Source organism: Alexandromys fortis, unplaced genomic scaffold, assembly GCF_014885135.2.
Source record: "Alexandromys fortis isolate MF-2015 unplaced genomic scaffold, M_Fortis_MF-2015_v1.1 scaffold_81, whole genome shotgun sequence".
NCBI classification, from domain to species: domain Eukaryota; kingdom Metazoa; phylum Chordata; class Mammalia; order Rodentia; family Cricetidae; genus Alexandromys; species Alexandromys fortis.
The window spans coordinates 4,504,102-4,530,476 of record NW_026067960.1 but is presented as its reverse complement, the minus strand read 5'-3'; the positions used below and the strand labels follow the sequence as shown (position 1 = coordinate 4,530,476).

Here is a 26,375-nt window from a genome sequence, read left to right as displayed (position 1 = left end):
CCCTCCAGCCCATCCCAAGATGGCGGGTGAGTGTGTCCAGGCTCCGGGGTCTCCGAGCGGCTCCCCTCCCCCTCCCCGGGAGCCTCCCCGTCCCACCCCCGCGAGCCCGGGACTCGCCGCCCGCGCCGCCCCGCGTAACTCCTTGTGTGCCTTTTGATTTTTCAGAGATCCCCCTGTACTTTGTGGACTTGCAGGATGACTTAGACGACTGTAAGTAACAGTTGGGGAGCCCCGCCCCTCTTTGGGTCTCTCTTGGAGGATTGTAGGGTGCACTTAGACGGGGCGGGAACCTCAGGTCGAGCCTTCCTTCCCCTACGAGCCCATTTCCTCAGGTGACACTGCTTCCCCGGCCAGGACTTGGGTCTGTTGGAAACTTTGACTTCCTGTCAGTTTCTCCCTTAGCTGCTCTGGGAGCTGAGAGAAATCGTCAGGGCGTGTGAGCCTCCTGTACTGTGGCCCCAGCTCCATCTCTTCTTGGAGCACACTGCTTCCCTCGTTTTGAGTGGGTCTCTTCCACTTGACCCTTCTAGCCTGCTCTTTTTCTCTGGGATTATTTTTAAGGGACAGTAGCTGAGAGAGATACTACTTCGACATGCGAGTTCGAATGTGTGATTAATGAATGAATGAACCTTTGGCTTTTCTAGACAACACATTTTTTTCCCCAGTGCCTACCTCTTCCTGGCCAGGTCATTTGATGGGTTTCTGAGCAGTAACAAAGATGAACTAGAAACAGCCACTATTCCCCGGATCTCCCTCACAGGCCCGAGGGGACCAAAGATATATCAGAAAAATAACAAACCCTGGGAGGCTTGCTGGTGTATGAGGCCAGCACAAGTCCCCAAAGTAGCCATAGTCAGCTGGGCCTTCTTGGTTATTGGTCCTCTTCCCTCCCTTCCGGCACGTCCCTAGTGATAAGAGTTGTTGACTGAGAATTTTGGGTAGACCTTGCAGTGTTGAGCACACTTTGTCTCTCTACCCAGAAGGAGTCAACTTTATTAATGTCGCTTGACACTTGAAGAGAAAATAGAAGTCAATGGTGAGGAGGCCTAGCTCTTGAGTCGGGGAGCCGCCAGGTGATGTCCAGTGGCACTGTAGCTGTGCTGTGATCTGGGGCAGGTCACCCTGCCACTTAGAGCCTAATTGGTCATTTCATCTGCAGAATGAGAATAAAAACTGCCCACCTCATAAGTCTTTTATGGATTTGAGGCCAACTTGCTCTACGTGGTGGGTTCTAGGCTGGCCAGGGCCGCATAATGAGGGATTTTGTGAAGATTAACCCCCCATAGAAGGTGACATGAGTTCTTGTGCACCATAAACACTCAGTAAATAGTGGCTGCTCCTCTGGGAAGTAAGTGGGATTATCCTGGCTTACAAATAAGACTGGGAGTCAGAGCGTTTAAGATCTAGTGTGGCATAAAATGGTAAAGAAGACACATTTTGTTCCTCCTAACTCCTGGTCTTTTTGTCTCACTGTGTGGATTGACCTGACAGATACTCTTTACCCAGGAGTTGTCAGTTTGGGTGCTCCTTTATCTGTTGTCTCCTTGGGTGATTTGGGCGGTCTATCTAAATCGGTGGTTCTCAATCTTCCTAATGTCGTGACCCTTTAATATAGTTCCTCATGCTGTGGTGACCCCAACCATAAAGTTAATTTGGTTGCTACTTCATTTCCAACTGTAATTTTGCTACTGTTAGGAATCGGAATGTAAATATCTGGCGTGCAGGGGATCTGATATGTGACCCCAAATCGACCCACAGGTTGAGAACCACTGACACTTGGTTTAGGTCAGGTTCCTGTGGGCAGGGACTCTGGCCATCCTTTTTATAACCTCATGCCCTGTATGGTATAGGTGCAAATTCATATCGATACTGATAACAGTAATGTCTGATTTACTTGGTGATCCTTGATTAGGTTTGGCTGATCTCAGAACGAAGGTGTGATGAGTGGGTGCCTTGCTTTAAGCCTTCCAGAGTCTCCAGGCCAGAGCGGCCCAGAAAAGATGGGATTTTCTGGGGCTGGCTTGTTGAGGGAGGGAGGTAGTCTTCCATTCTGGTTTTCAGCCGGGGTTGCAGGTGGGCGGTAGGGCCGTTAGGGTCTGCCTAGGGAATTCTAAAGGAGTCGGGGTTCGTTTACAGTGCGCAGAGGCTGAAGAGGTGTCACTGTTGGTGAGAGCTGTTCATCCAGGGATGGATGATTGAGGAGTGCCAGGGCTCTATGGCACTTGGAAACAGACTTAAGAGACTAATCTGGAGCACACAGTATGTGGTCATATTTGGATCCTTGCTTGAACAGAACCAGTATGAAATGAAGTGAGATTGAATATTAGATAACATTAAGAATTATTATTTATTATTTTGGTGGTGATAATGGTATCATGTTTTTCTTCAAAGGAAGAGCCCTAACAGAAATAAGCATTCATGAGTGAAATGACTTGGTGTGTGAAATGAGCTTTCAAACGCTCTAACAAATAGCAAACAAAACGTTGGGAGGAGGGATCCACTGGAAAAATTGCAGAATGCTGGTACTTGTAGAAGCTAGTGGCTGGGGACTTTCCTTTCATTTTTTTGCATATTTGAAAATTTCCATAGTAAAAGATTTTAAAAAATGAGATGAAAGTGTCACAAATGATCAGACCTTTGCAGGAGGAGTTGGAAGGCTGGATTTCAATTCTGAATATGCTGTAAGTTATTTTGGGATGCATTTAGCTTCCAAAGACCCTGGTGAAAAATACATCAGTGTTCAGGAGACCACATTTCTTTTCAGATGTTTAGTTTTCAAGAGGTATCAGTGAAGGAACTTGGGAGAGGGCATGCTTCTGTTTATGAGAAAAGCAAGGTGCCAATAAATGATGTCTGGATCTTTGGTGAAAATAGGATTAGCTCAGCTGGTGGAATATAGAACGCTGGAGGGGGTGGTGCCTGTTCAACCTTGAATGAAAGACTTCCAGAGGAAAACACATCGCATTTCACCTACACACTTTGTTCTGTCTGCGACAGTCTCTTTCCAAGAACTGCAGCTACTCTATACCCGCATTGCACCAGTTGCAGACAGTGTGCTAACTTGAACCATAAATGCAGCCATTGAGTTTTTTCTTTGTACAGTGTGACTGTGAATCAAATATTGGCAACTATTGTTTACCGAAATCTCCCTGTCAAGTGAAATAATTTGAACAGAATCAAGAGCTAGTTGAGGATTCTAATACTTGTAGAGCAAACCTCAGACAGTAGACCATTCTTAGAAGTTGACCAATATATATTTATTTCCATGAAGGCTTAGATGGTAATAATTTTGAGCTTTTCAGGCCAGAAGGTATGTGACGCACTTTTAAGCTCTGAAGTTGCATACTGAACCAACCGTGAACTACAAACACACCCTCACACACACCTTGGAATCAACCATAAACCACACAGACAACATACACACATATAGACACACACACCAGCTGTATCCTCACACCCTGTAAATAACACAAATGCAAACACATACATATACACATCCTGAAAGCAATGATACTCCTCCCCCAACATATTTCCGAGAAGTAACTGTAAATCAGAAACATACATAATACACATACACCCCAAACCATATAATGTAAATCATATGAACACAGATGCACGAGTAAACCACACAAACATATACATAAACCTCACAGCTATATACATATACACATACCATAAACTACACACACCACCAACCATACAAAATATATCCATAAAGTTCACACAAATACATAGTCATACATACACACCATAAATCATATAAACATGCCCGTAAACCACACACATCACCAACCACACACAGACCATAAGCCACAGATGTGCATGTATTTGGGCCTGGATGTGTGCTATTGAAGCTTTATTGACGCAAGAGAGGGCTGAACTTGGCTCAGGGCAAGTGGTTTGCTGGTCACCCCCGTGAAATGAAACTGTCACATTGGAGCAGTGAATTCTGTCATCTGTGGAGGAGCTGGGCCCACCTGTCGAGGTGTCTTTCCTGCTGGGTTTGTGAGCAGAATATTTTTTGAGGACCACTGCTTGGTTGAATAACCTCGAACAAGTTACTCATACTTGATGTTTGGTCTCCTGTGGCTGCTGGGGATGAAGACATCCACTCTTTCCTCTTGGTGGATGCGCAGTGCAGGAAGTCCAGAGTGGCTCCCCTCCCAGCCTGGTGCCTTGTCATTCCTGGGTTCTTATGAGGCAAACAGGTAGATGTCAGCACGTCCTGGAGAGTTGTCAGTGTTTGGGTCTGTGCACCTTTCATTAGAAAATACAAGTAAAGTCGTATCATAAAGAAACTTTAGTAAAGTTTTAAACAGAATTTTCAACAAAAGCTAATTAAAAAGAAAGCCTTTTGTGGCTGGAGGGTTGGCTTAGCAGTTAAGAGTACTTGTTCTTGCGGATGACCCAGGTTCAATTCCCAGCAGCTGGGTGTTGGCCCACACCAGTCTGTAATTGTAGCTCTGGGGGGATCAACACCCTCTTTTGAACTCTACAGACACCAGGTGTGGGCGTGATGCATGAATGTGCACACAGGCAAAACACTCACATACACATAAAATAATAAGACAAATCTAAAGAAGGATTACTAAAAATAATAAAAGCAGTAGCTTTTCTTTCTGGTGCTGAGGGTGGGGCCTCTGCACAATAGGCATTGCTCTCTGCTACTGACTCACACCCCCACCAACTTACTTACTTTTAAGTTTTGCAACAGGGTCTCCCTAAGTTACCCAAGAAAATCTAAAGGTTGGGTTTCCAGATGGCGTGCTTTGTCTTCAGATGGTAACATGGAAGGCTTGGGAAGTCTGTGGAAAGGGTGGGGCGACACTAGGAAATAGGCCTGGAGACTGCTAGAGAAGAATCTACATCCTGACCAGTCATATTCAGGGCTAAGCAGAAGACAGTAGACGGCTCTGAATGCTTTGCTTCAGCTTCTGTTATGGGAGGCTGAGGCAGGAGACTCACTTACTCAAGCAGTGGTACAAAACCACTGTTTAGTTTTTATTTATTTGCTTATTTTGTGTGTGGGTTCGTGCATGTGAGTACGGTGCCCATGGAGGCCAGAGTCATCGGATTCCTTTTAGCTGAGGTTAAAAAGACCAGTGAGCTGCCCAGAGTAAAAGCTGGCAATCGAATTCTCTTCTTCTGCAAGAACAGTATGTGCTCTTAACTGCTGAGTCTTCTCTCTAGCCCAAAGCTACCATTTCTTTAGGACTAACGATGTGAAGCTCTGATCTGAATATTTCTAGCATTTTACTTAATTGCAGGGCTGGTAAGATTGCTTGGATAAAGGTATTTGCTGCCAAGCCTGCTGACCTCAGTTTGGTTCCACACAGTAGAAGGAGAGAACATCTCCTACAACTTTCCTTCTGACCTCCACATGTGCACCACAGTTGATATGCAAGCCCTCATAAACTCACAGTAAATAAAAATGAGTAAGATATAACTCCTCTAGGGCTGGCGGAAATTTTATTATAGAAACTACATATAAGCCCTGGAAGAGGTAAACACTTTTAACCCAGTGTTGTTGCTGAGTAAGGCTGACAAGAGGTGAAGACAGGTTAAATAAGTTGTCCAAAATAATGTACACAATCTAGTGAGTGATACCAGGGAGCTGGCTGCAGAATTTGTCTCAGACACTAATCTTTAGAGACATCATCCATCCATCCATTCGCTGGGTGTTTACTAAAGGCCCCTTAAGTTGTGGGTACTACTACAGGCATTATAGATTCAGAACTGTGCGAGTTCAGTAACAGAGCCCAATGTTCAGCAGGTCAGAGTCTCAGGTTGTGGTAGATGCCTTGAGGACAGACAATCATGAATGTTGTTCCAAGTGCCAGCACAGCCAGGTGCGTTGGTTTGCATGTGTAGTCCCAGCATGTATGAAGCTGAGACAAGAGAATCCCAAGTCCAGTCTACCTGGACTTCCGAGTAAGATTCTCAGGGGCAAGGCAGTAAAAGAGAAGGTGCCAGCACAGTGCTGGAGGACTGCAGGGGCTGATTGTGTCAAATGGCCAGACAATCCTCTGGGGCTTTGTGGAGGGGTTCTTGAGTTGAGATTGGAGTGAAGGTGGAGGTTTTCATGTGAAGAGGCCAAGAAATAGTTCACAAATGGCCCCTCCAAGTCAAGGACCAGCGGAGCATCTGTATGTCTGACACACAGGGAATGATAAACAGAAGAGATCAGAGACATGTCATGGTACAGCAACACCCCACATGGTCCTTCAGCCCCTCTGCAAGGTGAAGTGTTTGCTTTTTGCTCAGGAACTCCTGGGGAGCCGCTGGAGAGCTTGAACCAGGGTGTGACTAGAGCTGAGCATGCTTTCAGGAAAGGAGGTGCGAGAAGAGCTGCAGATCAAGAGAAGGGCTGGTCCCTTGTGCTCTCAGGCTGCCGGTAAAGGATTTCGGTGTGACACACACAAGGGGATGAGGTTGATAGCGGTTCCTAATGATCAGGGAAGAGTGACCTCAGAGCTAGAGCTTGTGGGACGCCTGTTTGCTCTTAATTAATACAAATAGGGCTAGATGCCATTCTCCTTGTTCTGAAACTCTGTACCACTCTGTGGCAGCATTTGACATGGGCGTGGCCAAATGGCTCTGTTGCTCATCAGAATGCATTGTGTTGACCTTTTATTGCTGTGGTCTAGTGCAGCAGATGGCACCAGGTAGCTTGGAGAATGCTTTGGTGCTGGAATAAAATGAATGGACACCACTTGCTTCAGAGGGGTTAGCTAAGATGAGAACTAGAAACACTTCAGGGTATTTGGCAGTTGAGAGATTCCAGTGAGTGAATGGTCAGCCTAGCTCAGAGGGAAATAGGAGTGAGTTGGGAAGGCGTGGGAAGTTCAGCAGGGCAGCCAAGGCCAGTTGCTCAGAGGCTCCCCATTGAGCACTTACCAGGCAGTGGCTGAATGTTGGACATGTTGCAGGACACAAAACCTAGCAGGAGAAAACACACCAACTCAAGAAGCTGGGTGAGAAGGCTTTCCCTTGTGAATGGAAGATTCCAGAACACATAAGTACTCTTTGTATTTACTCTGAAAATTTCATGAAAAGACAAAAATCATAAACAACTCCTTCCTCAAAGATTTGAATGCTATAGCATCCCACTCTTGCTTGTATGCCAGGTGGAGAGTGCTTCTCAGGGGTTCTCTTCATAACAGCTCTTTGGCAGAGTTAGACTTGAGCCTACTCAGATATCCACGGAGAGCAGAATAGGTGTAGACTGGTGTAGTCACAGTGGGAAGCTTTGGCTTTAGCAGAAATCTAGAGAGCCCTCCCCACCAATTTCGATGAGTGTCTGGAATGTAAAAGAAGCCAGAATGTAAGGGTTCATGGAGTGATTCGGCTGGCACAGTTGTCCAGGCTATGTGGAGGGAGGAAGGGTAGGGGAGCCAGGCAAAGTTTGGAGCTGCTGGGGAAGGTCTCTGACTTCCTGGAGCACTCACTGGATAGGCATGTTCTGTGTGAAACCCTTCGGGTGTACTTGTATTGGAGCACTGTTCTATCTGTATGCTACTTTATATTTTTTTAAAAAAAGGAATGGTGACAAACACCTTTTAATCCAGCTGGGCGTGGTGAGACCGCTTTTTAACTCAACATCTAGGAGGCAGAGGTTGACATATTGCTATGAGTTCGAGCCAGCCAGAAATACATAGTGAGACCCCTTCTCAAAAAACCAAGACATCAAAAAAAAAAAAAAAAAAAAAAAAAAAACAAGACATCCAGGCTGATGAGGAGTGCCCAGAGAGTCAGGAGTTGGAAGGGAAAAGAGAAGAAAGCAGGAGGAACTGGGCTAGGCTTGGGCTTGGCCCACTTCTCGACTGCTGTGACATGGCCTTATGATCAAGGCAGCTGACAGACTAACGAATTTACCAAAGGCTTACAGTTTTGGAGAATTAGAGTCCATGACCATCATGGCGGGGGGGGGGGGGGGGGGGGGGGGGGGGGGGGGGGGGGGGGGGGGGACATGGCTGTAGGTGGGCGTGGCATTCCAGCAGCAACTGAGAGCTCACATCTTGATCCATAAGCTCGGAACAGAGAGAGTGAACTGGGAATGGCTTTGAGTTTTGAAATCTCCAAGCCCATGCCCAGTGACACATCTATTCCAAAAGGCCATATCTCCCAATCCTTCCCAAACAGTTCTACCATCTGTGGGCTAAGCATTCAAATATATGAGTCTATGGGGCCACCCTTATTTAAAATACCACAGACTTCATGAACCATAAAGCTCCTATAAAGTCTGTCTATGGAAGAGTTTGTTCTTATCTGGGAAAAGTGTGATCCACTATTAGATTGGCCAAAGAGAAGCAACTTTATTGGGACAAAGCTGCTTGGTGCTTTTAAATAGTTTTAATAGGAGGAAGATAGAAACCTCCCCAGCACAGAGGCAGAAAGCGTCCTTTTAGGTCCTTCTCATCTGTTTGAATGAGTTTCAAGTCTGACTAGTGAATTCATTGCCTCTTTAAATAATTGTTCTATTTATCAGTACTGTGTCAATGAGGAATCACCGTCTCCAGATCTGCCCCCGGCCAATGGGTTTGCTGACAAGGTGAAATGTGTCACTCTAAAGGGAGGCTTAGGAATTGCTTAGATGCAGCAGTCTCACCAATCAGCTAACCCGAGTAAATGTTTCCTATTGACCGTCAGTGTAAAAGTCACAGTCATAAATCATGACAGGTTTTGGAAGCTGTGATTAAATCCACAAATCAAAGAAGAATCTCCATGTATGCATGGTGTGGAAAGGATGGCTGGCTGCTCATGAATTAAGCTGGCCTTTCCAGCCAGCCCAGAGCATGGTGTCAGATCTAACTATCGGTGGCCCTCAGAGATGTTGCCATATGAAGCACTGTCGACGGATGGGCTCTTTCAAGGGCTCATACATTTGTGGGGGCTTGTTAGAGGAGGACGCTGATATAGACACTTTGTTTTGGTATAACTTGCCTTTGAAATTCAGTTAAGTCAACAGGGTCCTGCTGTGAAGGGTCATTTCCCCAAATGAGTGACCAATCAGAAATGTTCTTTGAGATTTGGTGGATCTAGCCTAGCTAGTAGAAGTAGTCACCATTTAAGGTCTTGTATTCATCCTTGGAACCTGTTAAGGAGAAGGAGACCCTCTGAATAGCAGGATGGGGAATGGCTACTCAAGTCTCCCCAAATCACTCCGGACTTTTAGAAACTGATTGTTCAGGGAGAGACTAGTGAAACCTTTGTATATTTAATTATTGTTTCCCTGAATTCCAAATGATGCCCCCTTTTCTCTCTCTCTCTCTTTTTTTTTTTTTTTTTTTTTGGTTTTTCGAGACAGGGTTTCTCTGTGGCTTTGGAGCCTGTCCTGGAACTAGCTCTGTAGACCAGGCTGGTCTCGAACTCACAGAGATCCACCTGCCTCTGCCTCCCAAGTGCTGGGATTAAAAGCGTGCGCCACCACCGCCCGGCCCCCTTTTCTCTTTTTTACGTACAGATTTTGAGAATAAGGTTAACCACCTTGGCCTCAGTCAAGTAATGTAATATTTTGAGCCAGAAGTAGACATAGAGGACCATGTCCATCATGCTCTCTACCCAGTGTCCCCTAGTGCTATGTCAGAGACAGAATATTGGATCGTGTGGATAATTGGTCTGGCCCTTGGTGTCATATCTCACACAGAGTTATAGTGACAGGATGACATGTTGAATGGAGAGTCGTAAATATCGGGACTGCCCGGAGAACGGATTCTTAATGAAAATGCTTGCTGGGATGGACGTGCTGGAACATTCTGCCTGCAGCTTCAGCTCTGCTCATGTCTGAACCAATAAAGGTATCTCATTGGCTGTGCATTGCTGTGTTTAGTTTTCCTCACCTTTCCACTTAAAACCAATTATACTGTGGCTACTCAGTCAGGGCCTGGTGGCTTCCTATGAGACTTCCTGAATCGCTGGACCAGAGTTGGCAGACTGTCCTGCCTCTGCTGTGCTCTTGCTTTGTATCCTGAATGTTCTTTTCTCTTCCTCTGACTTTTACTTTCTTCCCAATGACAGATTCTCACTTGTTCTTCAGGGCCCAGCTCAGATCATTTGCCTAATGGGCTTACCTCTTGTTTGTGTGTGGCATTTCCCTTGGTTCTTCCCTTTGGGACTGAATGCTGTTTCCTAGATGATGGCCTTGGTGCCCAGGAGCCTATACTTCTGGGGACTGCAGGGCTTTGCTGAGTTCTGGGTGACTGTGAATGGAGAGGGTGTTTTCACAATGGCTTTGGTGCTTATCAACAGCTTTCATACTGAGCTTTTGATGCTTTTCTTGCTGTGAATAATCTGATGGGTTTCTTTTCTTTCTGTAGATTAGATCTGTTCTTTGGTCCTGTGAAGCACATTTGTCTAACAGGAGGCTTAAATATTTACTCCTATACAGCCTGCAGTAAGAAGTTGAGAGGCAGTGACTTTCGCATAGGCACTCAGGGACATGTCGGGTCACTGAAATCCCTGGTCCCATTTGCCCTTCATTCCACCTGTTGGATAGTAAAGATGGTGAAGACAGTAGTCATTTTTTTTAGACAACTGTTGAGTGACTAACTTGTTTAGCATTGTGAAGGCTAATTCCCCTTCTCTGACCTGAAGGTTCTTGATTTTTAAAACTTTTTTTTGTAATTGTCTGGCTTTAGGATCAAAGGAAAATAAATTTTGTTCTTTGCAAAATGGGTACAACCTCACTGAAAACATCTTCATTTTGGTTGTGAGAGCTCAGAACCATGTTGACTTGGCTGAATGGTAGAAATGAGATGTTTGTATGAGTTACTGAAGTGGAGATTTGAACTTGGGATTCTTCCCTGTAAGGCAAGTAGCAGCCATAGCTGCTCACAGCAGGGACCTTGGGCACAATTCAGTAGAAACAGGCTTAGGTGTGTGTGTGTGGGGGGGTATGTGCATGCGCACCTACCACCATGCAGTAGACAGAGACTGGGTGCCGAGCACGTGAGATTCTGGGAAGAAAAGCATACTTGAAGATTACAATAGCACTTCTAAGCTCTTCTCCAACTGCTTCTTTATGGATCTAATTATTTATCCTTTGTTGCAGAGGTAGTGGTGTCCTATGTGAACCTGGCACTGGCAGTTTATCCTAACCTTGATGGCAAATGAACTAAAACATGATCAGTATTGGTTTATTTGCTCTCTTAATTGGACCAGTTGATGTGAAGTTACTAATAGGAATTGTTTTCTCCAGCAGGCCTTGCTTCTCTGCATTGTATTAAGCTTTCATGAATGGAGCCGGTAACTTTTATTCCCCAAATGCAAAACATACAGTGAAAACAATTGAACAAGGAATTATTCATATACTACTTCATTTTTCATGCCTGACTCGGTGTTTATGTTCAGCCTGGACTTGTTGGCTCCCAGAAGAGTTGACTGCCCCTGATACCATCATGTAGACCTCACCCGTAGTCCCTGTCAACAGTTGCCAGACAGCATGCCATCTTAGCAGTGGCCGGAAATGTAAATCCTAGAAAATCCTTTTAAGAGCCTACATTGCTTTCCGTGCTGCTTTCCTCGCCGGGGGACACAGGTTTTTACCATTCGCTCATTCATTCCGCACCTTTTATTGAGTGTCTGTGTGTGCCAGGCATATCAATGAGCTCATCAGAGCTTCGTACTCCGGACTTGAGGGAGGGGGAGGGGACACAGCTGATGAACAGCAAACATGCTTTTTCCTTCTGAAGGTGAGGAGTTTGTTGGAAAAATAGAAAAGGAGATCGGGCAGGAGAATGAAGATGGTGTTTTATTGTTGTTGTTTTTAAAGAAAGTTGTCTGAGAGGACATCAAGGGAAGAGTGTTCTAGGCATGGAACCAAGTCTCATTGATGGGAGCATGTTGGGGACAGCTCGAACAATGAGTAGAGGTGAAGGCTTCTTGGGTAGTTATGCTGAGACCTCAGGCTCCTTAGGTGTGGCTCAGTGACAGACATCTTGCCATCCTCTCCTTCCTTCCTGAAAGGAAAGGAATGCTCCTGGCATGTGGGGTGTGAGGCACAGAGTGCTGCTGAAGCAGTAGGGCCCACAGCAGAGTGTCCAGATCTCAGCGGTATCAGGGTGGAGACAGCCTGCTTTGTTATTACTGAGCTCATCAGTTGTTGATTGATTGAGTTTGTCTTTGAAGACATAATGAGAAGAAACAGTAAAATGTCACAGGCAAGGTTATTCTTCTGAGCACCTGGTCAGCACACCTTGGCCATCCACATGGAAGCCATTGCTGGCTTGCACACCGTGAGAATGGGCAGTCTCAACCTCATTTGCTCCCAGTTTAAACAGATGTGATGCACCATTTGCAAGGAAGCATTGGCCACCGCCTGGAGGATGGTGGTAATTCAGCCCTGGGAGGGGCTTTGGATGCTTAGAAGGCCAGGGACTGCTCCCATTTTCTTTTACTTTCATAAAAGAAAATGGATTTTTAGTACTCGAAATAAGAGGTGCTATTCTTTTAGGTATGAATGTGATATTATTAGTAAAATTATTTTCTTTGGATTACATCAATTCAGAAATCAGTCGCTTGTGTGCTTTTTTTTTTGCCATTTTACTTTATCAGTGTATAATGTGTAGTTTTCTTTATATCAAGTACATTTGAAATCATTTTAAGGAACTTGTATTGGTGGCTATAAGTGAAATTTAACAAGTATATAATATGATGGAGATAAAATAATATCATTAAATCCTAGATAGACACTGTTGCTTGCAAGATTTTTCTTTTCCTTCCTTCCTTCTTTCTTTCCTTTCTTTCCTTCTTTCCTTCTTTCCTCCCTCCCTCCCTCTCTTCCTTTCTTTCTTTTATTTTTAGAAGGGTCAGACTCTCTAGCCCTGCTGTCCTCACCAGGCTGGCCTTGAACTCACAGAGATTTGCTTGCCTCCTCTCCTTTTTATCCCAGCCGAGTGCTGGGATAAAAGCTGCTACATCCACCTTGTCTGCAAGAAATTCCTGACAGCAGCTTACTTTATATTAAGAGGAAGACTTGCCATTCTGTGATGGTGATACTCCTTCCCTGAAGGAGGAGGGCTCGCTTGTTTGTCCTGGCTGCCTGGCTTGCTTAGCCATGAAATAACCACACAGAAACTGTATTAATTAAATTATTGCTTGGCCCGTTAGCTCTAGCCTCTTATTGGATAACTCTCACATCATGATTTAACCCATTTCTATTAATCTGTATATTACCACAAGGTCGTGGCTTACTGGGAAAGATTCAGCATTTTGTCTCTGATGGCTCCATGGTGTCTCTCCCTTACTCCACCTTTTTTTCTCCCAGCATTTAGTTCTGTCTTCCCCACCTACCTAAGTTCTGAACTATCAACTAGGCCAAGGCAGTTTCTTTATTCATTAACCAGTGAAAGCAATCCACAAACAGAAGGACCTCTTACAGTTCCCCTCTATTCCCAGAACTCGGGAGGATCAGGAGCTCAAGGCTAACCTTGACTATATAGTGAGTCCGAGGCCAGCCTCAGCTACATGATACCCTGACTCAAAACAAAATAAAACACAGATAACTAGTCTTATGGAACTGTTTGAGACACATTAGCACCTAAAGGGTACTTTCTTTGATTTCGTTAGGGAATTAAGAAGGAAATAACTTCCCCCTCGTGCAGTTTAATAGTGTTTAATGTGTTTTCCCCGTGTTCTGAATGGGGAGCTGCTGTCCCCAGCCGTGTGTGCTCTGAGGCACTGAAGGGCTGCTGCTTTGGCAGCAGGACTGGCGGACTGCATTGCAGTGAGAGTGCTGAGCCCACTTGTGGCACACCAGCTGCTGCTTCTCCCTGGCTCCATGTGACCCTCAGCAGTGGATTTGGGCTGTAGCCGTGGCCTGATGCTACTGTGTGTAGAACAAGATTATAAATCCTGTTCTGAACCTAGACAAAACTATAATTCAGATTTGCTGCTATTTCAGGTCATTTTGTTAAGTTTTAAACTTCTGCCTTTCCTTCTTTACATATCTAATATGAGCTATCAAGATTTCATTTCACTATGCCCATTGTTAGTGACTGACACTTGACAAATTAATCCACATTATGTTGAACGTTAGCATTTATTTTACTTAGCAGCAGAATGGTAGTTTTGACCTGTTTTCTGTCTATGTTTGGCAAACAGAAGCACATTAATTAGAGCCTGTGCTTGCTGGATCCCTGCTTTCCCCAGGTGGTGAGGCTACATGCTGCACCTCAGGTTGGTTTTCTGAAGGCGAGATTCTCGCCTTCTTGGAGGCTGCCCCGCTGTCTGAATGCTGCTAATCAAAGCCTCCAGGGACTGATTTCTATAGAAACGAGCTGAAGTGTTCCAGGCACTATATGATAGGGCAAGTGTTTAAAGGCCTAGCCATGGAGGCAGAGCAGGCCTTGGCAGAACTGTTGCTGTCTGTGTGGGGTGAGGTGTTAAGTCCACCTGAAGAAGCTCCTTGCAGCCCCCGGTTGTGGTTCAAGTCACCACTGCCCACATCTGTGGGGTGCAGATTCTACAGCACAGGTGCTCATTTTCACTTCAAACCATAACGTGCACTTTAAAGTAATTGAAGGCAATAAAGAGGAAGGTGGTTTGTCTCTATGTTTCCAATAGGCTTTGTTCCCTTGGAAGACAAAGGTTTCTAAATGGTCTCACTCTATCCAGCTTGCTGTTCCTCCCAGCATTTATTGTTGTCTGGTGTTAAAAACGATGTGTTAGGAGTACATTTTTACCTTTTTTTTTTTTAATCTGACAATGTCTTTATTTCATCTCATTCCTGAAGGCGGTCCCACTGGCCACCGAGCTCTGGATTGACAGCTTTTTCTTTTAGTCTTGGGTGATGCAGACTTTCTCCCCTGTCCTGTGAGGAGAGGGCAGCCAGTCCTCATTCCATGCTGCTTCCAAAATGTCCATTTTGGTTTTGATGACCAATGGTGATGATGTGCCAGGTGAAATTTTTGTGTTTGCCCTCTTGGGGTTTACTGAGAGCTTAAGGTTCTCATGGGTCTAATGAAATTTGGAGAATTTTATCATCTTCAGTGAGTTTTAGAATTTCAGATGTTTTCAATTCTAGAATTACTACTTGGTGCTTTTTCAAATGAAAAAATTATTCTCACGTATGTATGTGTGCTTGGACATGTGTTTGCATGTGAGGGTGTGTGTATGCTATGGCATGGGCCAGGGCACCCTCGCCTTCCACTTTGAGATGTGTCTGCTTTGCCCCTGCACTGTGTACTCTAGGCTAACTGGCCTGCACACTTCTGGGGAAGTCTGCTGTCTCTTTCCTGTCTTGCCACAGGAGTGAAGGAATCACAGATAAGCCACCATGTCCAACTACATGGTTTTGTGATGACGTGGGCCATCAGGCTTGCGGTACTCCTGATTTTACCTGCTGAACTGTCTTCTTCCCAAAGGACACTTCTTTGCTGAGACCCTTTCTTCTTCACGGATCATCTTCATGTTGTGAGTCTAGCGTTTCCTTAGAATCCTTTGTACTCCCTAGCTTTTGGGTCCTCTTACACGCTTTAGAGTTTTGCTCATGTCTTCCCATCTTCTCTCTATACTGAGGATGCTGTGTGTTGTAGAACTTCTGAACCCCAGAGTGTTGTTTTTGTCAGTATTACCGAGCAGACATGTAAATCAGCAGGCTGAGATGTGAGACTGTTTCCTTGTCTTTCTACCCGGTCTCCAACCTTCCTGAGCAGCTTGGGCTTTCCATGGATTCATGACTCAGCCATCAACCCAGGCACTGGAAGAGCTTATTGCCAAGGCTCCTTTCTTCCTCCCTCCCCACACTCCTAATGCTGTGGTTAGCCTTGAACTCTGGCCAGAGAAGCATGAACAGCACTAGCGGTGATTTAATAACAGTAACAGCAGCTAGTATTTTTCAAGGAAATTGTTGTGTTAGGAACAGCAAACTGAGGGCCCAGGAGTGACAATATTTACAGAGCAGGCAGAGAAGGGTTTAGTAAATAAAATAGCTGTGGATTGTGTGAGAGAGGGGTCTCCTCTGGAAGATAGGAAAGGGCTCTTTTCTTGTAGGAACGGCAAGTTTCTTGATCTTATCTGGATAGATCAGTGGTTTTCTCACATCTTGTTAGGTAATTAACTACCATTTATCTTTTCCTGAGATGAGGGTCTTCAGGTCATCAAGAGTGAGGCTCGGCCAAAGGAGGGGGATGGATACATCAGCAGGTCTGTTCTGTGATTGTACAAAGCAGACTGCAGGGAAATCCACCCCGATAAACAACCAACTACCACAGTCACTCATGAGAGTGCACCCTCATATGTGTGTGTGTGTGTGTGTGTGTGTGGCGGGGGTATGTGTGTGTAGAAACCACATCATTATTGGCCTGATACTGTGGCACTTTGAATTAAGATGCTATCAAAAACCCACTGAACTTTGCAAACTCCACTGTCGCCTGATGAGAGAAACTGCTCAGGACTTGGAAATAGATCTGCACTCCCAGAGCACAGCCTCCGGTGCTCTGCAGGAGACAAGTCAGGCAGCTATGGCCACCTTTCTGAAGGTTCAGGTCTGTAAAGCGTTGATATGAGTCTAAATTTGATTTCTTCAGCTTTGTTGTCACAAACTCTAAACAACCTATGAGATGTTTATGGATCTAGTTGCCAGTGTTTTGGATGTTTTTAAGAGAAGTAGCTTTCCTACAGGCGGTGACGGAGTAGGTGCTGTCTTTGTCACGCAGTACAGTAGGTCCTGATCCTGCATTTCATGAACTGAGTTGTCCTGCATGTAAGCTTATGACTTCAGTGTTATCTGTCTTGTGTGCAGTGGAATACGTTAAATCTTAGGCATAGAAGAGGTAGACTCTAATTGCTGCTGCAGGCCAGGCCCCCAGTTGGTGGGGCCCCTATTGTGTATAGGGATTTCTGCCTCTGTCATTTTTATGTCCACATTCATCTGTTTCTGTCACTTAATCCTCGCTGCAGTAGTCATGGGAATGGGCACTGCTCCGCTCCTTCACACAGGGGAAAGGGAAGCTCAAAGCCAAGGTCGCCCCTAATGAGGCTGTCAGAGTCCACATCCCTCTTGTTGATTGGCTATTATTTTTCTAATAGGCCTTTTCCGGAACGATCCTTGCCTGGACGTCACTGTTGGTTTTTTTCTTTGCTGTGGTACTCCATAATGCTTTTGCATTGCTTTGTTATTAATTATGCAGTTGTACTTCCTCAGATTGGCTATTCATCTTTTTTTCCGGCCACTATCTCTTTCCTTTTTCTCTAATCGCTTCTAGAATCCTATTGGACTTACCTCAGGCCTTAGCTTTTCATCTTCGGTGTCCTAATTGTCCTCTGTTGCCATCTTCATTTCTCCACGCAGTGTTGTGGGCAATTTGTCAGCTCAATCTTCCAGCTCACTAACTCTCTCTTGAGCTGTGTCTAAACTGCCACTTAAGCTGCTTGCTGAAGTTTTAATTACAGTCCCCATTTTTCATGTCTACGGTTCTTTTCCAATGCCCGTCCCCCCTTGCCTGTATTGTTCTCTTCTTTCATCAGGATGCCTATTTCTGAAAATGTTGCTCGTTTCTAACAGACTCCTCAGTCACTTTCTTGGGTCTTGTGATGTTTTGGTGCTGGACTGACGGTGCTCATTTGCCTTGTGTACCAATTCTTCCTGGCAGTGGTCTGCTGTCTTGTGTGCTTTGAGAGATGTGTTACCTGGTTCTCTTTGGGGGTGGTTTGGTATGTTTCTGCATCTTGAGTTAAAAGTGTTTCTTTGGGATAGTTCTTCCTTTGCTTCTGCTAGAGCGCCTGGGGTTTCGATGGGTCAGGGCAGCCATCCTCCTAGTGCTCTCTATGTATATGCTTTTGATCAATGAACTGACGCCTCCCCCCGGCCCACAGCTGTTTCCTATTGGTATCTTGGTTTCCTAGTTACTGACCGCGTGCTTTATCTCTGTGTTGAACAGATGTTTCCCTATGTCTTGTTCCGTTTCTGACAAAGTCTCACTCCCTGACTCACTACATAGCCTAGTTGGCAATCCTCCTGTCTGAGCTCTCAAGTGCTAGGATTGCAGGTGTGACCCACTATGCCCCTGGGTGTCCTGCTAGTTTTTAGCTTCCTTCTTGGCCTTGGGAAAGCCCCTTCTCCCTCCCACCCCCACCCCCCGCGCTTCTGTGAGTACGTTACTGAAATTGCTGTGGTGTAGGTGGGGTGAGGGATTCCATTTTCTTCAGCTCTGTTGTCATGTTGCTGAAAACCTTAGCAACCAGGTTGAACCTCGTGGTCCAAAGCCCTGGGGGATAGAAGAACATGACTGATGTAGAGTAGAGAGATCAGTCCCTGGGATATTCATTCTGTTAGCCTTGGTCATTTCCCATTTGGTAGACTGTGTGGTAAGAACTCACTGGCTTTTCCAGTACCGCTGGGACAAATGGCACTTACTGACCAACAACATGAATGGCTTGGCAGACTGTATCTCTATCACAGTGAATTGAAGGACTCCCTGAAGGCTGCCCATCTCCCTGTGGTTTCCTAGCTATTATCTATTGTGCTTGCTTTGAATCCCAGCTGGGTTTTGAAGGAGACGGTTGGGTTCACAAAGTCACTTCCCAAACACAGAATCAGAGCACAGGAGTCTCATGTGCTGAGTTTTCAGCTGGACTTAGTGGCACACATCTTGATAATTCTAGTCACTGGGAGGAGGCAGGAGGATCTGAAGTTCAAGGCTGGCCTGGGCACCATATGGAATTTAAGTTATATATTTATTGTAAGACCTTGTGGCCCTTGGCAGCATTGACAAAACAAAAAAAAGGTGTAGTGTTGTTTGCTTTTGTTTTGAAACAAGGTCTCACTATGTTCTCGTCGTTTCTCTTACTTGCCTGGAATTCATGGCGCTCCATCTGCCTCTGTCTCCTAAATGCTAGGATTAAAGGCTCATATTAATTTTTTAAAATTACTTTTAGTGATGATGTACAATTTACATTCAGTGAAACTCACCAATGTTTAATTTGTTAAAGTCAGTCTTAATACATAACCATTGGCAGAATAGATCATTTTTAATGCTTGAAAAGTCCCTCATGCCTGTTGCCCAGTGAGCTGGAGCTGCCTGCTTCTTCAGCCCCAGGGACCATTTACACAGCCACAGCCCTTTGCCTGGACACATCCACCCCTTGTTTTGGATCAATTACTGTTGCTTTTTTAGGCCAATCACAGCCTTACTTCTTAATACCAATCACCGTCATTAAGGCTTATATTTTAGACCAAACCACAGCCTTGCCTTCTGTACCAGCCATCACAGTCCCTGTGCTAGACTACAAGGTCAAAATGGCTGCAGATTCATCTGGACTTCATTGGGTGCTGTCTCAGCTGTCCTGGCTGAGACTGCCTTTAGGACCAGGGCAGCCAGCTGCAACCTTTATGTACTTGTCTCCGCAGCTCTGAGGTGTTGATGGTGGATGGCATTACTCTCAGCAGCCAGGCAGAGTCCAGCAGCTGCTAGGAAGGGAGACTGCCTCATCCCAACAGCTTTGCCTATTTACAGGAAAATGAGTGTCAGGAGTGCTCTCACACACACTTACACAGCTTATCATGAGTGCTGGTAGTGACTACGACGGACTCATCAACGCTCTAGCAGTGCCAGTGGCCCAGGGAGAGGTTGTTCTCCTTTATTTGTAACTGAACATACAGGCCTTTGTGTAAACAAACGTGTTTTCATTTCTCTTGGGTAAATACCTGGGAGTAGGGCTTAGAGGGTCACAATGGTAAACGTCTGTTAGCTTTGTGCGGAAACTGCCAGACTGCCTTAGGAGCAGTACCAGTTCGCCTTTCTGTCTCTGATGTATGAGAGGTTCCATCGCTGCAGACTTTTGCTAGTGTGTTGATACAGTCAGTTAAAAACGTCTTTCTAATGGGTGTGTAGTGTGGTCTCATTGTGGTTTTAATTGACATGGGCATAATTACCAAGGATGTGGTCCAACATTTCCTGTACAGAGCTGTCAGGTTTTTTTTAATGTATAACCTTTATGCAAATCTTCCATTGAATACCAGTTTTGCAATTTTTTTTGAGGTCTGTGACATGGTGTTCCGCTTTCATCTTGTTTCTGGGTTGGGTGGTGGTGGTGAGGGGAAAATAAGGGGTTCATTGTTTAGCCCAGGCTATCAGATTCATGGCAGTCCCCCTGCCACAACCTCCTCAGTACCGAGGTACAGGTATGGGGTACCCCATTTGGCTGCTTCTTTCTTCTGGGAGCGTGCTCTTCATTGTGATGGGGCTGAATTGGTCATTTTGTTGTGGCACATGCTTTTTCTCCTGTGCTCTGGAGTTTTTCGTGTTCTTGCTTCATATTTATCTGGCAGGTTGTAAGTTAATTATATTGACTGCACATGAGGACCAAGGTTCATCTTCTCCGCATTGATTTGCTTGTTTTGTTGTTTGCTGGGAAGTGTGTCCTTTGCCACTGAGTTACCTTGGAACCTTTGTAAAAACTGACTTCAAGGTTTGCAGACAACTCTGTTTCTTCTTATCATCCACTAAACATTCACCATGGTTTTCTGTTTGTTTGTTTTTTTGGGGGGTGTTGAGACAGGGCTTCTCTGTGTAACAGTCCTGGCTATCCTGAAACTAGCTCTTGTAGACGAGGCTGGCCTCGAACTCACAGAGATTTGCCTGCCTCTGATTCCTAAGTACTGGGATTAAGGCATGCGCTGCCGCCACCCAGTGTGCAGTTCTGCTTTTTTTCTTGCCAGCCTATGTGCTTCTGTCTTTTTTCTGGTCTTGGTGCCATGTGGTAATTCTACCAACTCTGTGCATAAGCCCCATATTGTGTCATCAGGAGTTCTGCTTTAGACGTTAGTTATCTTTTGTTCATCTCGTTATTACTGTGTATGAGGTACTTACATGCACGTGACAGTGCGGGTGCGGCTCTGCTATGGTATACATGTGTAGGTCAGAGGATGATTTGGGGAGCCCATCCTCTTCTTCTGTTATGGGTTCCAGGGATCACATTCAAGTTGTCAGGCTTGCATGGCACATGCTTTTGCCCTTTGAGCCCTCTCGCAAGCATGCAGTTATCTGTATTTTAGAGAAATTTTGTCGAATGAGAAAAACAACCCCCTGCCTCTGTTTTCCTGTTCATTCTTCTCACCGGAATGGCTTCTGAGCTTCGTCAGTGTCATGGCCTCTCTGCAGAAACCCCACCAGTTCTTCCGTGCAGTCTGTTGGCACCGGGCTGGTTTCTGTTGTTTGCTTGCTGCTGGAGACATGCCTCAGTAGTTAAAGGGCAGTCTCTGTGCTTCCACAGGAGCTGTGTCCACTCCCTAGCACCACACCCCACGACTCACCATTGCCTGTCACTTGAGAGCCCACTAGTGGACTTTTAAAAACATCTTAAATTCTTGAGATATTTCTACTACTTTACATCTTGAAAGCCATGACTCTAGGCAGAGACTTCGTCTCAGTTCTGTAACAGTATCCTTCCATTTCCTTATTCAATGGGTTTTGGTAAGAAGTTGGCCCCTTTTTTGGTTTCTGCATTTTAATGTCACCCCGCGCCCCCACATCTTCAAGTGCATTCAGATTTTCCCTGTGAATGCAGTTATTATTTGTCAATTTACAAAAAGGAACTTTTATAAAAGGTGCTTTGGTCCCTGATTTTTAGCTGGCGAATGTGGCATGCCTTGCTGTCATCGCATTCCGTAGTGCTGTTCTGCACAGAGCAAGAGTGTTTGCATTTCTAGGGTCTGAAGACTTGCAGTTGTTCCAGTTTTGGTGTGCCTCATCGCATCTCTACTTGCGCATGCGCTGCATTGCCATGCATCTTTTTATTTCTTGCCATTAGACTTCGTTGCTTTATTTTGGGCAGTTTCCTGTGTTAAGTTTTAAATGTTATTATTTTATGTGTATGGATTTTTGCCTGTATATGTGTCTTTGTACCATGTGTCTGGTGTTCATGGAGGCAAAAATTCGTGTTGGATCCCTTGAACTGGAGTTATAGGCAGTTGTGAGCTGTCAAGAGGGTGCTGGGAACTGAACTCTGGTCTTTTGGAAGAGCAGCCAGTATAGCCCGTCTTGGTGTATCTTTTGAGCCATCCATTTTCTTAGTTATCTGACCTGTTAACTTATTTCCATTTGTCTTTTGGTTTGTTTTGTATGTTTTTCTCACTCAGATATGCACTTGGATCTTCCTTGTATTTCTGCCTCTTTTTTTTTCCTGGAAAAAATATATACATTATATATACACATTTTATACATATATATATATTAAACATTAATTTAACTGATGCTTAAAGAGAATTTTCTATTAATCCCATCGGCTCTGGGCAACTTCTGTGTATTCATTTTTTTTCTGGTTATTATCAGCTTGGCTTCTTTTCAGGCTTGCTAATATTCTTTTGCATTTTGAACCTTAAGAATTTTGTGTGTTCTAAAGGCCTTTTGAAAAAGCCGTATGGAAACCTCCTACTGCAGAAGATTCCTACAGTAATTACATATAGGAAAAGAGTTTAAATGGAGTTGCTCTATAATGGGTGTGGTAGCTTGAATTAAATTGTTCCCTATAAACTCATGGGGAATGGCACTATTAGGAGGTGTGGCGTTGTTGGAGGAAGTGTGTCACTGTGGGGGTGGGCTTTCAGGTCTCATATATGCTCATTCCATGCCCAGTAAGTTAGTTCACTTCCTGTTGCCTGCCTGTGGATCAAGATGTAAGACTCTCAGCTCCTTCTCTAACACCATATCTGTCTATATGCCACCATATCTCACCAATGATAATAACAGACTAAACCTCTGAAAAGTGTAAGCCACCCCAATTAAATAAATACTTTTCCTTTATAAGAGTTGTTGTGGTCATAGTTTCTCTTCAAACCCTAACTAAGACAGAGGTTGGTACCAGGGACTGGGGTATTGCCATGATAGGTTTGACCATGCTTTTGTTTGAAAGAATGTGGACCGTGGGACTATGGATTAGAAAAGCAATTGGATGCTTTAAGGGCTGCTTAATAGGGCATCCTAGTAGGAGTGTGGAAGACAGTGGTACTGAGTGTGACTTGATGAGTGTGGGGGCCTGGCTCAAGAGGTTTTAGAGGAGAAGGATATTAATATGGTGCCTGGAGATCATTCTTGTGCAATTTTGGTAAAGAATGTGGCTGCTTTTTGCCCTTGTCCAATGAGTCTGCCTGAGGCTAAACTGGAGATATTTGGATTAATTCAGTTGGCAAAAGAAAACTTCAAATCCCCTAGAATAGAGTCTGTCATGTGGTTTTTAGTGTTAATTCTAATGAAGATTTATAATGGAAAGAAGCAAGTTGAGAAAGAAAAAAATATAAAATGTACAATTTGAGGAGAAAAAGAGTACCAAGTCTTGAAATTTCTGTGAGGAGATAAACTGATTAAGAAATGAAACAAAGAGAATGGTGATCTCAGGGCAAGATCCCATCCAGTTAAGTTTCCAGCTTGTGAAAAGGAACTATAGAAATGTTTAGAAGTGTGTGGTGGTGCACACCTTCAATCCCAGTACTCCAGAAGCAGGGGCTGGCAGATCTCTGAGATGAGGCCAGACTGGTCTACAAAGCAAGTTCCAGAACAACCAAGCTTAGGCAGTGAGGGAAACCATTACAAACAGAAAGCTGGTGAAGATGTATTTGAACAAGGGGGCCATATTCCAGCCCAGCAGAAATTGGCACTTGAGCCACGTGGTTCTGGCTTTAGAGTCAAGGAGCCACTAGGGAAAGCCACTGGTGTCAGGCATGTGTCAGGGATGTCCCTGCATGGAGTTCTAGAGAGGCCATTGCATGAAGCTGTAAAGGTGAAGCCTGGATTGCCTTGGAGACCCCAAGAGGTTGGAGAGGCCAGAGCCATGGGATCCCTGCCTAGGAGAGCTACTAACAGAGAGTGGAACCAGCCCAAGAGAAAGAAGTGTGCTGCAGTCAACAATGCTGGAAGAAGTTGGAGATCTGAAGATGCTTTGACATCAGACATGGAGATGCAGAGCTTGGAGTTTGCCCAGCTGGTTTTCAAGTGTTTCTTCACCATGCTCCCTTCCCTGCATTATGTATGTATATAATATATATATATATATATATATATATATATATATATGCTGTGCCATTGGAAGTGTGTGCTCTGTTTTTTTTTATTTTGATTTTATAGGGGATTACAGTTAAGAGATTGCATGAATCTCAGAAGAGATGTTGAACTTTGGACTTTAAAACATTGCTGAGACTGTGATAGACTATGGGACTTTATTGAATTTGGACTAAATGCATTTTGCCTTATGATATTGTTACAAGCTTATGGGGGCCAAAGAGTGGAATGTGGTAGTTTGAATGTAATTGATACCCATAAACTCATTCAGAGTTGTACTATTGGGAGGTGTGGCTTTGCTGAGTAGGTGTGCCCTTGTTGCAGGAAGTATGTCACTGTGGGGGTAGGCTCTGTAGTCTCATATATATATATGCTCAAACCACACCTGGTGTCTCAGACCACTTCCTGTTGCATGTGGGTCAAGATATGGGACTCTTGTCTCCTTTTCCAGCACCCTGTCTACCTGCATGCCAGCGTATGGCACCATGATGATAATGAACTAAACCTATGAACTGTAAGCCACCCCAATTAAATGTTTTTCCTTTATAAGAGTTGCTGTGGTCATGGTTTCTCTTCATAGCAATAGAAACCCTGACTAAGACACTGAGGAAGCAGGAAACAGTATCCCAACTGAACACCATGCATTACCACGAAATAAAACTTTCAGTGCCAGGAATGGTTTACCTATTTTTCAGTTGTTGGTTGATGAGGGTTCCATAAACCCCTTCCTAAACATTATAGGCTATTGCCAATGCTTTTGGTTTACTTGCTCCAGACTAGGTAGTATGACCCTGTGCTGAAGACGGCACATTTTTGAGTCAAAGGATGTGGAAAAATTGAGCTGGTGCTTCATCCCTGTTGGCTACTGTTCATTGTACTGGAAAGTACTATGCACAGTACTGGAGGAGAAAAGTACTCATCTGTCTCATCCAGCTGTGAGCGCTATGAGACACAATAATGTCTCTCCTAGCCAGATATTCATGTTGATACACACTGTTTCAGAGTAACCAACCACATTTTGATTGGAGAGGGAACCTGTACATGACACTGTCAATGGGGCTAAGAACCTGAGACTAGATATGTCTTGGACTCCAGGCAAACCTACTACAGTTGACTATTCTGCTAAAGGAACATAACAATAAAATGACTGCTAATGATATATTGCTGCACCCTAGATCAGTGCCTCATTCATCCCTCCCACAGAGACCCACAAGGTCAAGGTGCAGGGAGTAAGAGACTCAGGAATGCCCAAACCTAAAGGAACGGCTCCCTCCGTCACACCCCTCCCCTCAGGGCTCTGGATCTCCCTGGAAATTGGAAAGATAGAGAATGGTTCCGTACACAGCAGGACAACTGCACATAGGAACTCAACAAGGTAGCAGAAGCTCAAGCCTGACAGAATACCAGAACGGAGCAAGGGAGGGGATTGTGACGTCACACTTTAGCTGAGGAACCCTTGGCATGGAATTGCTTCTTGGAGAGGAAAAGACTGTTTTTTCACTGGTATAATATAACCAACCCCGTTCCCAGGAGTGGTCACCCAGTACAAACTGGACTCTGAGTTTAAAGGCAGGCGGGCAGGCAGAGAAAATATGAATTGGATAGGTAGTGGGGAGGATGGAGAAGGAGGCAAATATGATCGCAGTACATAGTCTGAAATTTAAAAAAAAATTAATATAAACATCAAAACATTTTAAACTATACAACAAAGTTTGTGTGGTTAGTTCCTGGATTGTTGGAGGTAACCAGTAAAGGTTAATTATTCAATACCGTATGACCTATAGCTTTTATTCCTTTGTTTTATATGTCTCTGTAGTAGGATCATTAGTATTCTGCAGTAACAGCTCTTCTGTGGACTAATTGCCAAGGTCTTTAGTTCTCTGAAGAAAGTGTTTCTTGCAGAGCTTTAAGACAGCAAGTTCTCTGTCCATGAAGCATAGGGTAGGTCCCAAGGGCCCGTGAAAGCCTCCACTCTTGCTTGTGAGGTTCTCCTTGTGTCTGCAGGTCGGTCTCTGTGAATTCCAAAGCCGTGAGTAAGCCCCAGAGCTTAGGAACGAGCTCTTTGTTCTCTGCCAGGATCCGCAGAAGCTCTCACTCCTGTAGACTGAGGGCTACAGTTTCTGGACCCTGGCAGGGTCTTGGATATGCACATCAAGTACTATGGTCATGATCAAGTACTTGGTCGTGACCCCTGCAGGACTATTCAGCTTTGTCTGTCTGTATCTCTCTCTCTCTCTCTCTCTCTCTCTCTCTCTCTCTCTCTCTCTNTCTCTCTCTCTCTCTCTCTCTCTCTCTCTCTCTCTCTCTCTCTCTCTCTCTCTCACACACACACACACACACACACACACACACACACATACACACTTATAAAGCTAATGTATA

The 26,375-nt window shown here is 44.8% G+C and overlaps 1 protein-coding gene across 1 annotated transcript in view; it reads left to right on the top strand.

Moving 5' to 3' along the window:
• The first annotated feature begins 3 nt into the window (after positions 1–3).
• Positions 4–26,375, top strand: part of LOC126508048 (serine/threonine-protein phosphatase 4 regulatory subunit 1-like) — an 82,214-nt gene continuing 55,842 nt past the window's right edge. The window contains 2 exon segments of the mRNA XM_050152927.1: positions 4–26; positions 166–210. Of these exon segments, the coding sequence (XP_050008884.1) occupies positions 20–26; positions 166–210 (52 nt within the window). The 5' untranslated portion in view covers positions 4–19.